Source organism: Callithrix jacchus, chromosome 6, assembly GCF_049354715.1.
Source record: "Callithrix jacchus isolate 240 chromosome 6, calJac240_pri, whole genome shotgun sequence".
NCBI lineage: Eukaryota > Metazoa > Chordata > Mammalia > Primates > Cebidae > Callithrix > Callithrix jacchus.
The window spans coordinates 49,577,137-49,591,776 of NC_133507.1; the positions used below are offsets into that span (position 1 = coordinate 49,577,137).

Consider the following 14,640-nt stretch of genomic DNA (forward strand, 5'->3'; position numbering starts at 1 on the left):
CAATAGAAAATGCAACTGCCATCAAATTCACACCCATCAACATGGAGTGTGTAAAATCTAGAGGGATAAGGAACAAACACACCTAGCAGTCGTCTCTCCTATATGATTTCCTTTTCATCAATGTTTTAACAGGTTCTGGTTGCTGCATTTGCAGTTTCAGGATACTGCTCAACGTATTTCAGAGCAGGAAGTAAGCCATTCAACCCAGTCCTTGGGGAGACCTATGAATGCATTAGAGAAGACAAGGGATTCCGATTTTTCTCCGAACAGGTAAGCACCATTGGACTCAGTGAGGTTTCTATGTAGACAGGAGGGAAGTTTAGTGATGAAAGCAGCCTTTTGATAATGATCTGTTGGGAAGGGTTATGATACCAGTTATGAATCCAAAGTATCTGAGACAGATCTCCATAAATTTAGAAAGTTTATTTTGCTAAGGTTAAGGACACACCTGTGACACAGCCTCAGAAGGTCCTGACGACATGTGTCCAAGGTGTTTGGGACACAGCTTGGTTTTATACATTTTGGGGAGATACGTGACATCAGTCAACGTATGCAAGATGTACATTGATTCTGCCAGAAAGGTGGGACAACTTGGAAATAGGGACTTCTAGATCATAGGTAGGTAAGAAAAGGTTGCATTCTTTTGGGTCTCTGATCAGCCTTTTACTGAATACACAATTTACATGTGAGAGGGTGGGAGAGAAATAGTCACTTATGCCTCAGTCTGACTTAGTGAATCTGCATTTTCACATAGACAGCAGGGCAGAGGAAATAATCAGATATGCATTTGTCTCGGGTGAGCAGAAGGATGAGTTTGAGTTCTGTCAATCCTTTGTCCCGTACCTGTGAAGATAAGCTGTCAACATACATTGCCAGGGTGAAACTCAACAGAACTGTTTTAGGGTAAAGATCTTGAGGCCCACAAAGAATTTTCTTGTGGGCAAATTGTGAGGGAGGGAGGTAACTTTTTTCTCTCTCTCTCTTTAAAAATCTTTGTAGCTATCTTTTTTTGGGAATAAAATGGGAGGCAGGTGGTCCTGAGATTTGTTTTCTTTTCACACAGTTAAGAAAACTCACTTCACTTACGGGCGTCATTTCCCCCACTAAATTTTATAAGTTCTCTGTGTTTTTAAGGCATGAAGTCTTAAAGATTTACTTATACATTCTGAGAATAATTCACTAAGAGAAATGGATGAATTGTTTTTAGTAGGGGTGACTAATATACTAATATACATTGTGAAAATTTATGTGGAAGTTTTGACACTGATATTGCCTTCTTTTTTGTTTTAATTACCAGGTTAGCCATCACCCACCCATTTCTGCCTGTCACTGTGAATCAAAGAATTTTGTGTTCTGGCAAGGTTTGTATTTTAATTATAATTTAAAATCAAATGTATGAGCCTATGAAAAAACGTCTGGCTTCTGAAGGGACATTGTATTCAGTTTAGATTTCTACCTTTGGAACTCAGCAAATGTTGGTAATTAGTGCAAAGCTCAGTTTGAGAAATCAAATTTCCTGGCTTCAGCATGAAACCGTTTGACCTAGGAGATGAGATTGCTTATCTTGGAAGCAGTGCCGTTTGGAATAGCAGAGCTCCATGCAGACCTTGCTGGCTCAGAGCCACCACCTTATCTCATGTGCCTCATTGTCTTCATCTGTAACATGGAGGTTCCATCTGCTGCCTTCTTGCTTCTTGGGGGTGTGCAAAGAAATTTTAATTCTGAAGGAAGCCTCTATGACACATAATCAGTGGTCATAGTCTAAACAGATATGCAAACATCACAGTAATTCCTGGTCTTTAACTCACTGGGGCTCAAGAGTGTGGATTGAAGTCTCTACTTATTAGTTAAGTCAGAATATTACAAGCTTATCTAACACACACACAAAAAAAAGTTTCAAAACTCCTTTACAAAGAAAAGAATATCTATGTACATGTGACCATTAAGTGCAAATAGTTCCTTCATGTTTGGAAGAGTTGCTTAATTACTCGCAGAATGACTTTTCTCATGAGCATTTTCTTAACCCGAAAATACATTAAAATGATAGAACACTGTAGCTGTACAACATTATTGCAAAAATACGACAGATCGTTTCTTGGTCATTACCAAGAGTCAGGGATTTTGTAGAGATGGCATAAAGTTCCCTTAGTTCAACAAAATGGGACTAGGTGGTTATCACAAATGCACAAATAAATCTAAGTTTCCACACGTAAAACATAAAACCATTGTGTGAGGTCAAATGTTGGGCCCTGGCCTATATCTTAACAAGCAGTGCAGTAACACATTAATTAAGTTCATCCTACTCTCTCATAAATCTTATTTTACAAATCTTACTTTATCTGTATTTAGAGACTTTTTAAAAACTGTAATCCCAAATTATATGTCTTTGATATGGGGGAAAATGTATATATATAAATTAATTGTATTGCCACACCGCAGTTATTTTTAGTATACATCTTATGCTTGACATATTTGTTAACTATTTTTACCACTTAGTTAAATCGTATAACAACATTTATTGCTGTCTGGACATTAAAGCACAGTAGTGTCTATGTTTATGTGTATAATGCGAATACACACACACACACACACACACACACAATTCCAGGCTTCTCCCAGCTTTATTAGTTGAAAACAAATTAAGAGCATGTATGATAGAGAAACATAGATAGTGGGGTTTTTATTTTTATTTTTTTGGTTCACAGTTAATATTTTCACCTTGGGCCATTTTCAGGCACTTGTCATACTAAATCAACAATATGGAATCAATTGTCATTCCAAAGGTGCTTTGTAAAGTGTAATACAAAAGTTAGTTTTTACACAAGAAGTGATTAGAGATGGGGTATGTATTTCTTGTCCTCTGCCTATGTCATTTAGATATCAGATGGAAAAACAAGTTCTGGGGGAAGTCGATGGAAATCCTGCCTGTTGGAACACTGAATGTCATGCTTCCAAAGTAGGTGACTCGCACCTCCCTTTTGGCCTCCTGTCTGCTTTTCTAAATCATAAATGGGTACTTTAAACTCTAGAAGATGCTAAGGGTTCATTTCTGTATACCCAAACCTTCTGTTACCTTTGCCAAAGTTTTGAGAATAGACTCTCACAAAAACAAATGAGAACTTAAGCATATGTGGCAAAGCTTCCTATTCATTTCTTCACATCCTCCATTCTTCAGTCAACACCACTAGATACCTCCCATGGCCATCACCATGCTAGTTTTATTTTATATAAAAGGTTCTCCTATTTAACCATTTCTTTGCTATACAATTCAATTTCACTTTTGAGTTCATCTTAGATCCAGGGAGTATTTTAAATTTCTAAGTTATTTTATCAAAGAGGAGTGATGAAATCCTTTTATGGTTGTGTTCTAGAGGATACTACCTGTAAATATTTTGAAATTAATTGGAATTTTTATTGAGGCCAAGGGCTTGGTTGTTTTTTCATTTGATTTGGTTTGTTTTGGTTTTATCTGTTTGAAAGACAGAATTTGCAGATGAATTGATTGTGGAAGTAGGTGAGGAGAAGAAAGTATTCCTAGGACCACAAAATGAACTTTGAGTATTTGAAAATGTATAAGGAGGAGAGTTTTCCTAGGTATATATGGTGCCTACATCATACCAATTCATAAACTTTGCAAAAATTTAGAAGCATCTTTTTTATGTTGACGTAACATTTCATTTGAAAATAAATGTAATGTACAAATTTGAATGTGATTTGAAGCTGTATCACTTCATTCCTTAGCAGAAATTCTGTGACCTTGCTCCCCAGAATGTGTGTTAGATTTGTGCCATTTTAGTATGCTCCTCCGTCTTTTCCCGAGGAATTATTCACATCTGAGGTCTTAAACCTGGAGTAGGAAACAGTGTTCCCAGAGTGATCGTTCTTAAATGCACACTCTGTGGTGCCTCTCTCCTACCTGGAATCCTGCGGTGGCCCACTGCCTGCAGGGTGAATCCAGACTCCTTGGTAGGTCACTACAGGCCTTTCCGGCTCTGCCTCATCACACCTTTCCTGTCTTGCATCCTGCCACCTGCACTCACCCAGAGGACAGCATTCACAGGCCCTAGATGCCTGGTTCTCTTCTGACCTTTGTGGCTTTGCAGATGCTTTTCCCAGCCCATAGTGCCCTCCTACCTGCCATCTGTGCTTACATCAAACCCAGCCTCTTCTAAGGTGTCTTCCTTGACTGATCCTTATCCCACGTTCCAGGCAGATTGAAGGACTAAAAACTCTTCCTTCTGTGTTCCTATGATGTGCATATTTTATTTTAAATATTTGTTTGCATATCCATCTACCCCTCCCATACTTTTGTCTCCAGAAAAGCAAGAAACAGGCCCTATTCCACTTTGCAGCTTTAGCACCTGGCCCACAGAACACGCTTACATGTTGCTTAAGTGAATTAACCATGTCATAAATACTTATGACCACAGAGAGAATTTCAAGACAGAAATGAGAGGAAAATGAGGGAAAAGGAAGCTTTGGCCAAAGAATATTCTCAATAGCAGAAACAGTAATATGTATTTGTGACCTTTGTTGTTTTTAATCAATGTTACATTCTTCACTAGGTACGGAGATTACTATGTGTGGAATAAAGTCACCACTTGCATACACAACATCCTCAGTGGGAGAAGATGGATAGAACATTATGGAGAAGTAACCATCAGAAATACCAAAAGCAGTGTTTGCATTTGCAAACTCACATTTGTCAAGGTAAATACTATCATACAACAGTAAAGGAAAATGAGTATTAAATGCTTCTTAAAGAAGAAATAGAACAATCACCTTAAATAGCAGCAAGTGAATCTGTCCTGTATCATTGGTCCTTAAGGATGTGTTAGATAAGAAAGCAGAACCAATTGATGGAGTTTCTCAAGGCATACAAGTTTCTGATGGTCAAAAAGGCACCATCTCAAAACAGAAAAAAAACGCATTTATTTTTAAAGAATTTTCTTTTGGAGTAGCCAGTCAGTCATTCACCAAGTAAAATTCCAGAAAACACTTCTTGACTATACCAAAGTCTTCTGGTTTATGCTTCTGTTTCTCTTCCTGCTTGATTGTGTATTCAAGTGATCTGATTTTAGGGAACTCATTATAATATAGTTGTCATTTTCTGAAGACACTTAATGTAGCCATGTAGATGATCACCACCAGTCACTACACACTTATCCAACCCTGCCACTGTTGTAATTCAAATAAGTTCAACAGAAATATTAGCCTCATTTACAAGAAAAGATGTTGGGATAGAAATACCCAAAGAGCACCATTTTCCCTCAGTCTCTCTGATCTGAAGTAGAATATACAGTGTCACCACCATGTTTGTTTGGATGTGCTACAGAATTTAACATGGTACAAAAACCCCACCCAGCCACCTTATCTGTTCAACTCATGATCCCATTCTAATATGGTAAATAGGTAACATATATTGGAGTCTTAAGACTCTAGTGTTTTCTTTTCTCGGTTAAATCCTTTTAAGCCATATTGGAAGGTTGTGTTTATTTTAATTGAATATTGTTATTTTAGCCTGATATGTTTTTTACTACCTTGTTTCTTAGAGACTCATAAGGTACCTATAACTGAAAAGCCAGGATCACTATGTGCCCTGGCTGGGTGATGACATTAGTATGTACATTTGGCTTTGTAGACTATGAGAAACTGCAGTGCAGCCCTGTCTCTAACTCTTGCAGAGCCTGTATAATTAATAAAAATAAATAAATAAAGCCTGTAAGCCATCAGATAGAATATGCTCTATTTCTTTTCCTTGACAAATATACTTTTTATAATAAAACCTGTGAGGCCAGGTTGGACCCTTCAGAACTCTGTGCTGTCACCCTGACAATGTAGGACAGCCAGTCCTGGCCTTTGGCCGTCCCTGCTTTCTTCTCACCTCTGGCTCTGTTGTCACTGCAAGGAGACTACACATATGTAGGCAGTCCAGCCCACACATCTAAGCTCTGTTCACACCCCTAGAAACAGCCACTCTTGGCCATCCCTCAGACCTAAAGGTGCACATGCTGGTGGGTAGTCTGCCCTCAGGTCCATGAGTCCAAGGAAGAGGCCTATGCCAGCTGGGGAATAAGGTTGGAGCCACTTGGACAAGGAATTCTAGTGTCCTGTGTACTTGGGACCTGATCTGGAAGGGGGATCATGGGGTCTAGGTGGGAAAACTTTCATAGATTTCTCACCCCTTGAGAAGGAGCATAACCAGAAGGGCCACATGAGGGTCCTCCTGATAAAATTTAGCCATTTATAGATACTATGAAAATTATTTCACAAACAATTTCTGCAGCGTGGCAAATTGAAATCTATTAAAATCCCTCGGGGGAAAGTCAAAACAAGAGGAAAAAAAATTGCTAGCCTATAAATTAATATTAGGTTCTTGGATAGAAACTGAGCCTTCTCTGTGATATGCTACCATGTTAGAGACCATCCCTTTCTTGAAAGTTAAGCTAACTTTTAGAAAGCCAGCCCTCCATATAAAACATTTTGAGATTTCTTTATTTCTGAAAATAGTTTGAATAAGGGACTTCAAGGTTAAAATTTTTTCTATATGGAAAATATAGGGAATGGTATTATTAAAGCAATCAGATGTCATGATTGGGGTTTGGTTTTTCCAGGTGAATTATTGGAGTTCTAACATGAATGAAGTCCAGGGAGTGGTGATAGATCAGGAGGGGAAGGTAGTGCACCGGCTGTTTGGAAAGTGGCATGAAGGACTCTTCTGCGGTGTGGCCCCCTCTGCAAAGTGCATTTGGAGACCAGGTGAGAGTGGCCTGAGTATTCTGCCAACAGGAGGGTGCCATGGACAACAGAAGGGAAGGGAATATCAGGTCATCCCAGGCAATTCATATGAAGTTTCCTTTAAGAGTGAGATTTAAAACGTAGATGCTTAAGCAGTTAGAGTTGCATTTATACTTAACATATCAGTTATACATAAGCCCCAGTATTTGGTATTTCATAATAAAAAATGTAGGCCAAATCCCTGACATGCAGCCAGAGATTGGGCTTAATGAAAAATTGCTCAAAGTGTAATGCCTACATTGGAAAAGCTAGGTATATTTATTAAAGACTTTAGATAATTGAAGTATACAAACTTAAATCCTTACTCATGTTACTTATTCTCTGCTCTGATAAAACAGACTATTAACATTTATGATCCACAAATTCAGTAACTCACCAGAATAAGTGATCTTTTCACTTGAGCCTCACAAGGCAGCAATATGTTGACATTTAATAAAAGACATCAAAAGAGTTCTGATAACACATTACCATATAATTGAATATCAAGTATAAATGGAACAAGTATCCACATGACATTTATTGTCACTGGAATTTTGTCAGTTAATCCCTAAATAAATTAGTTGTTAGTTTCCTAACAACTAATCAATGAGTATTTAAATTTTCTGCTAGTAGAGTGGCCAGTTTATTAATTCAGCAATTATTTATTGAGTGTTGGCTGAGCATCAGATTTTGTTCCAGGAGCTTGGGATATATCAATGAGCAAGACACACAAAGATTCTGCCTTCAAGTTTAGTTTAAAAGTGGCAATAGGCCAGATGAAGTTGCTCACACCTATAATCCCAGCAATTTGGGATTTGGCAAATCACCTGACGTCAGGAGTTCAAGACCAGCCTGACCAACATGGAGAAAACCCATCTCTACTAAAAATACAAAAAATTAGCTGGGTGTGGTGGCGCATGCCTGTAATCCCAGCTACTTGGGGGACTGAGGCAGGAGAATCGCCTGAACTTGGGAGGCAAATGTTGTGGTGAGCTGAGATCACGCCATTGCACTCCAGCCTGGGCAACAAGAGCAAAACTCTATCTCAAAAAAAAAAAAAGCCAGGCACGGTTGACTCACACCTGTAATCCCAGCACTTTGGGAGGCCAAGGTGGGCAGATCACCTGAGGTCGGGAGTTCAAGATCAGCCTGACCAACATGGAGAAACCCCATCTCTACTAAAAATACAAAAAATTAGCTGGGCGTGGTGGCACATGCCTGTTATCCCAGCTGCTCGGGAAGCTGAGACAGGAGAATCGCTTGAACCCTGGAGGCAGAGGTTGTGGTCAGCCAAGATAGTGTTACAGCACTCCAGCCTGGGCAACAAGAGTGAAACTCCAAAAAAAAAAAAAAAGGCAATAAATATTAATTTAGATCTGCATATTTTTCTTTTCTAAAAGGAAGCAAACAGCAAGTGTTTCTGGTAAAATTTTAATGTTTGTAGTTAATCACCATAGTATTTAGTTAACCAATTGAATATTCAAGAGAAATATTATGGAGTAGTTTAGCTAATGAAGACTACTACTATGTGTGCAGTTTTGTTTGAAAGACAAGATTGTATTAAATATATGAATCTGTCAATTGTAACCATCAACATGAAGTTTCCTACCTGGCAAAATATCACCAAGTTAATTCACTTGAAAAAATTTATAATCTTGTGTTTATGACTACAAATTTGGTGTTAGTGTAGGTATTAAGCACTGGGGTAAGTCAGCTTCTTCCAACTTCATAAACCTTTTGCCTCTCACACTGGTTCATTGGCCTCATTCCAGGTTCCATGCCAACCAACTATGAGCTTTACTATGGCTTCACGAGGTTTGCTATTGAGCTCAATGAGTTAGATCCAGTACTAAAAGATCTCCTTCCACCAACAGACGCCCGATTCCGGCCAGATCAAAGGTGAGGATGGCAGTGATATTTAATATCCAGGCTCTGGCTGGGTACAGTGGCTCATGCCTGTAATCCCAGCACTTTAGGAGGCTGAGAAGGGAGGATCACTTGAGGTCGAGTTCAAGAGCAGCTTGGGCAATATAGTGAGACCCTGTATCTTTAAAAAAACAAAATTAAAAATTAGCTGGGTATGGTGGTACATGTCTGAAGTCCCAGCTACTAGGGAGGCTGAGACGGGAGGATCTCTTGAGCCCAGGATATTGAGGCCACAGTGAGCCATGATTGTACTGTTGTACATCAGCTGGGGCGACAGAGAAAGAGACCCTGTATCAAAAAAAAAAAAAAAAAAAAAAAAAAAGCAGACTATTATGGCATGGGGCTTTAGAGGTTACTGTGACTTATTTTTATTACCATCATGTATTTTTATTCAATCCTTTCTTCATTCCCTTATTCACTCAGCAATATTTGAGTTTCTATGCTAAGTAAAGCAGTATTCATAGAGCGACCATAACAGATCAGCACATAGTTCCCCATAAAAGGTAACAGAGATGGTTTTTAACATAAAGTTTCTCTCTGCTCCTAAAATGTACCAAAGTTCTGCAAATTTGTGAATTCTTTCTTAAATATAGAATCACTCCTCACCCAGTGTTTTTGACCTTTTGACTTCTATAACTCTGTAACATGGAATATCTTTTTTTTTTTTTTTTTTGAGATGGAATTTTGCTCTTGTTACCCAAGCTGGAGTGCAATGGCGTGATCTCGGCTCACCGCAACCTCCGCCTCCTGGGTTCAGGCAATTCTCCTGCCTCAGCCTCCTCAGTAGCTGGGATTACAGGCACGTGCCACCGTGCCCAGCTAATTTTTTGTATTTTTTGTAGAGACGGGGTTTCACCATGTTGACCAGGATGGTCTTGATCTCTTGACCTCGTGATCCACCCACCTCGGCCTCCCAAAGTGCTGGGATTACAGGCTTGAGCCAATGTGGAGTATCTTTTAAACTGAAGACTAATAGGATAAGTTACAGGGGCACCCAGAAATGCCTCAAGTGCAGGTCTGGAATTTGCCCAATGTGGTTTTGATCTCACAGAGTATGAGATATACTCAAAATATAGTACCTTTAATCCTTCTAATTCTTAGTATTTTATTTTTTATTTATTTATTTATTTTTTGAGACTGAGTCTCACTCTGTCACCCAGGCTGGAGTGCAGTGGCCCAGTCTCGGCTTACTGCAACCTCTGCCTCCTTGGTTCAAGCAATTCTCCTGCCTCTGCCTCCCGAGTAGCTGGGATTACAGGCATATGCCACTATACCTGACTAATTTTTTTATATTTTTAGTAGAGATGGGGTTTCACCATGTTTGCCCAGGTGGCCTCGAACTCCTGACCTCAGGTGATCCACCCGCCTTGGCCTCCCAGAGGGCTGGGATTACAGATGTGAGCCACGGCACCCAGCCAGTTTTTTATTCTTATATAGTTCTGAATTCATGATGTCCATTCCTGTGGAATTCATTTTACTTTTTCCGAAAATTCTGTATGCCATACAAATTCCACTCAGTATCAATTTTCTATTTCCCATATATTTATGGCTTTATCTGCCATCTGCCAAAATGCTCTCAGTTTTTAATGTTCTACTATTTCTCTTATATTCTACCCTCTCTCTCTAGAACATGCTGTCTCACTATGTGGCATTCACATTTATTAATAAACTTCCTGTACAATGTATACTACATTATTTTCCTGTTCTTTGTTATCATTTTGAAGTGTAAGCATTTGTGAATCACTATTCCATCTGCTTTTTTCTTCCCAATTCTATTTCAGTATTCCTTTTCTGAATTTCATTTACTAGTCAGTTCCCATTCTGTGGCCTTTTATTTTTCCCCATTACCTTTTACCCTCTCCAGTAAAACAGGAAAGCTTCTTCCCTCTCAGTCTGTTCTCGGAATAGATAGAAAATAGCCAGTTATCAGCCTCCATTCTATGGCCTTTTAGCAAAACCTTTCTGTTAATATAGAAAGTGAACATGGCTATGACTTCATGCTCTTCTCACCCTGGAGTCTGCAGTCATCCTGAAAATCTCAGGTTGTAGAACCCCAGACAGCACAGAAAAGTCTTCAAGGTCAAACCACCCACCTTTCACTGATATTGCTGATTATAATAATTCAGTTCATGTACCTAGAAAGTATGTAAATTGATGGACAGAGGTAGTGTGGCCTGGGGCAAAGGTGAGGCGACATCACCAGAGTGTTACTGTGTGGTATTTTATGTTCATGGCAATTAGAAAGCAATTTTGTGCAAATGAGTTTTTTCCCCAGAAAAGATGATAATATATTCAAATATCAATTGCTTTCTGCTTAGATTTTTGGAAGAAGGAAATTTAGAAGCTGCAGCATCAGAGAAGCAAAGAGTAGAGGAGCTCCAGAGATCTCGGAGACGATATATGGAAGAAAATAATCTTGAACATATACCAAAATTTTTTAAGTAAGTCAGTTAACTCCTATAGCAAGTTCATGTTTTACATACGGTTGCCACAGGCAATGAGAAGCTCCAGGTACATGAAAAGCAAATCAGTAAATGGATTTTGGCAACTTTGCTTTTGGCAGTGAAAATATTGAATCAGATTTTGCGCTTATGAGAAATTAGTAACTACGGAAAGAATTGTTTTCTACAGCTCTTTTCTTTTCACGGGCAGCAGAAAAGAGTGAGGATACCACCCAGAAGGCTCTTTGTCCTTCAGCTGCACTCTTTAGAATGGTGGAAACTGGTTCCCACTCCTTTAGCCACAGACTGAACCAGACCCCACGGCCCACAAGATCATCCTGGCTTTATTAGGATTTTATTTCATTTCTATCATACAAAGCTTGTGTGTGTCTAGATTTGGTCTCTCTGTGGTATGATAGTAGGTGATTATTTCAGGATTATTTGCAGGATTATGTATACATCACACAGATTAATCTGAGGTTTCTGAATCCATCTGTTGCCCTCCAGAGCCAGGACAAAAAGCTCAGGGTAACCTTATCTCCTTTAGACTTGTCATCTCATGACTGCCCTGGGGTAGAAATGCAGCCTTGGCCTTCAGATGTCTATAAAGTGTGCTCCTTGTACATGGGCCTTGCATGGGCTCCTAGAGCTACTAATATTGCATACTTTTAGTGAAGGAGAATTATTCTTGTGGGCCCGGGGTTTGAAGCTCATAGTTACATTATTTGTATATGCTTAGTTGGCACTACTTTCTACCCTTGCCAGTAGGTAATTTGTTCCTGCCCTCCAGTTCCTCTTCCCGCTGGCCCTACCTACTTCCATTTCACACGTTTAACAACAAGAATGACTTCATTTCTGGTCAAAAATAGTCACATCATCAGTAGTTAGCAGATAAGACACTAACTGGCTCACAAAACACTGCTTATATGTCCATGTCTAATCTATAGGAGAGGGTCCTATTACAGGATTACCTTGATGTGATTTGTGACTAATGTTGATATTTATATTTTCACAGAAAAGTTATTGATGCCAATCAAAGAGAAGCCTGGGTTTCTAACGACACCTACTGGGAGCTTCGAAAGGACCCTGGGTTTAGCAAAGTAGACAGCCCTGTTCTTTGGTAGACTGGGAATATAGAGCTAGCCAACATATCACACTATGAATGAATAAATAACTATGCACAATTATGTTTCTTATAGCTACGTGTGGTTTCTGGGTCAACTGAAAACCTACCATTTGCTTTTCTATTCATCTTTATAATGGACTTTCAGAAGTGCATTAGACAAGGCCCCTAGCCACTTTCGGATCCTTTCTGTTTTGCTGCAACCGTATTCCTTAAAAAAAAAAAATCCATACCCTCCTTGGAAAGCAGAATATAAAATCCAAAGTCTGAAGAGTTTGTACAGAAAAACAAATGGTAACTGGTGCTTAAAGCTGATCGAGAGAGTTAACAACAACATAGAAACCACGCGGTGTTCCGCTGTCTGGAAGCACCATCCTCTGTCGCAGGACTCCTGGGCCACAGCAGTCGGTCAGTGCAGACTTCAAGTGTGTCAGTTTGATGTGGTGTGATTGTGCTGGCCTTGTCAAAAAGATGTGATGCTTCTCAGAACCTGTTCCATCTGTATGCCATTGTTCATGCCTTAAGAAATGCAAAGATGTACAATAAATCATTTTTTTAATGTGTACCCATAGGTTTATGTGAAGAACAGATTTTTTGAATCATGGCATGATTCACTTTCTCAATCAGAACAATTATGAGACTAACTTAAATGGATTTTTTAAAAGTGAACAACACGTCCTTTACTTTGATAAGTCAGTTACTATATTGTATGTCTGAAGGAAAAGAAGGAAAAGGTGTGCTAAGTAATCTCTGTATTCACATTGCTCGTTAATTTCCTGTTCTGCGTCCAGATAATAAACCATCCCTCTTCCACTTAACCTCACAGTGTGCCCCATTATTTGGAAAAATCTATCTTTGATTTGGACATTTGTCATCCATGTTAAAACCTTAGAAGAAAATAACAAAAAGCATATGGAATTCCTGTGTGGGCTTAGTACTATAAATGTAACTGTTATTGAGTGAAGCACCATGTAATCCACATCTCACTGGCACTGGCACTCGTTGAATTCCACTGAGAACAGAAGCAAGAATGCTAGTACCTTATCTGCATTGTTTAAATGAATTCTATGCAAAATCATATTTCAGATTTTCATCAAGTGATTCCATATGGTACATGACTACATATTATTTACTTTGCTATTGGCAAAGATATGAAACTTACGCTAAGGAATTTATCCATCCCAAAACAAGGAAGCAGAAGTGTGTTTTGTGTACTTCAGGATTTGTGTTTCCTCCACTAATATACAGAGGCTTTCGCAGGGAATTTGCATCAGTATTCCCAAGTTTTTGCACGTAGATGACTATATAAATGCCTGTATGTTTTTAAAAAAAAAAAATCTTCTCAGATTTTCCTCGGGAATTATAAAATTACATATATTTTATTCTTAGTTAGATGTTTATTCTTAGATCTTAGATCTTACCATCAGAATTTAAGTGTTATTTAAAACTCTGATACAGTTATGGACACTTTACATTTTATTGCGAGGTGTTGATTTTAGTGTCATTTCACCTCAGCAAAGCATTCCTAATAATGGCTAATACACCATCAAATGAAAAACTGCTGATGAGAGCATAAGGGAAAACTCTGAAGTTTCCACTAGATGGAGCAATCTTTTAGTTATCTAAAACTACTCCCTTGCATCTGAATTTTTGTATGTTATGTGTACAGTTTGCATTAGCTTAGAATGGAATTTCATTCTCAGGTAAATTCTCAAATCCATCACCACATCTAAGCATTCTGCATCAACAATACCCTCTCTATTCCTTTCATTCCCGTTTTAAATCCATAGGTGGCTTGCCCTGAGGTAGTAAAATCTTTTCCTTGGTATTGATTCTTTTTCTGCTCACTCATCTTGATGTTCTTTTATCTGCATCTGGAGATACATGCCTTTAATTTTAATTAGAATCCTATTAACTTCCTCACGGAAGTCTGTTCTCTTATGGTTGGTAAAGCTTTAAATACTATTTAAAGTGGTTCTGGTCTGTACTTACTAGCACTTCCCTGAACAGTCTCAAAATAGCCTAAATACAAGAAAAGCATCTTGCAAATTAAAGGTTTTACAAGCAGAAATCTGGGAAAGGGAGACATCAGCTGATCATCAGATGTGGAATCAGTCAGGCAGCTGGAAGAGGACCCAGGACCCATCAGGGAAGCAACGACTGTACCTAGCAATTTGGATTATAATTACAAAAAGAAAAACCAGTAGAAAGGATCTTTACCAGGCAGTAAGGTCATGGTACAAATCAGGTGAGTGAATGTTGGTCAGAGCTAGCCTGACACTGATGAGGACGTCAAGATGAGAATGAGAAAAATGTCAAATTAATTAAAATCACCACATTTGAGAATATCCAGATTTAGAATCTCTTTTGGGA

General features: G+C 38.7%; 1 protein-coding gene across 45 annotated transcripts in view; it reads left to right on the forward strand.

Moving 5' to 3' along the window:
* OSBPL6 (oxysterol binding protein like 6) overlaps nucleotides 1-13,085 on the forward strand; it is a 209,786-nt gene extending 196,701 nt beyond the window's left edge. For all 45 annotated transcript variants that reach the window (XM_078327216.1, XM_078327219.1, XM_078327230.1 and 42 more), the window contains 8 exons: nucleotides 133-270; nucleotides 1,298-1,361; nucleotides 2,878-2,956; nucleotides 4,566-4,710; nucleotides 6,615-6,759; nucleotides 8,550-8,676; nucleotides 11,022-11,144; nucleotides 12,160-13,085. In XM_078327216.1, coding sequence (XP_078183342.1) covers nucleotides 133-270; nucleotides 1,298-1,361; nucleotides 2,878-2,956; nucleotides 4,566-4,710; nucleotides 6,615-6,759; nucleotides 8,550-8,676; nucleotides 11,022-11,144; nucleotides 12,160-12,268 — 930 coding nt within the window. In that variant the 3' untranslated portion in view covers nucleotides 12,269-13,085. The remainder of the gene's footprint in view (nucleotides 1-132; nucleotides 271-1,297; nucleotides 1,362-2,877; nucleotides 2,957-4,565; nucleotides 4,711-6,614; nucleotides 6,760-8,549; nucleotides 8,677-11,021; nucleotides 11,145-12,159) is intronic.
* Nucleotides 13,086-14,640: the final 1,555 nt, after the last annotated feature.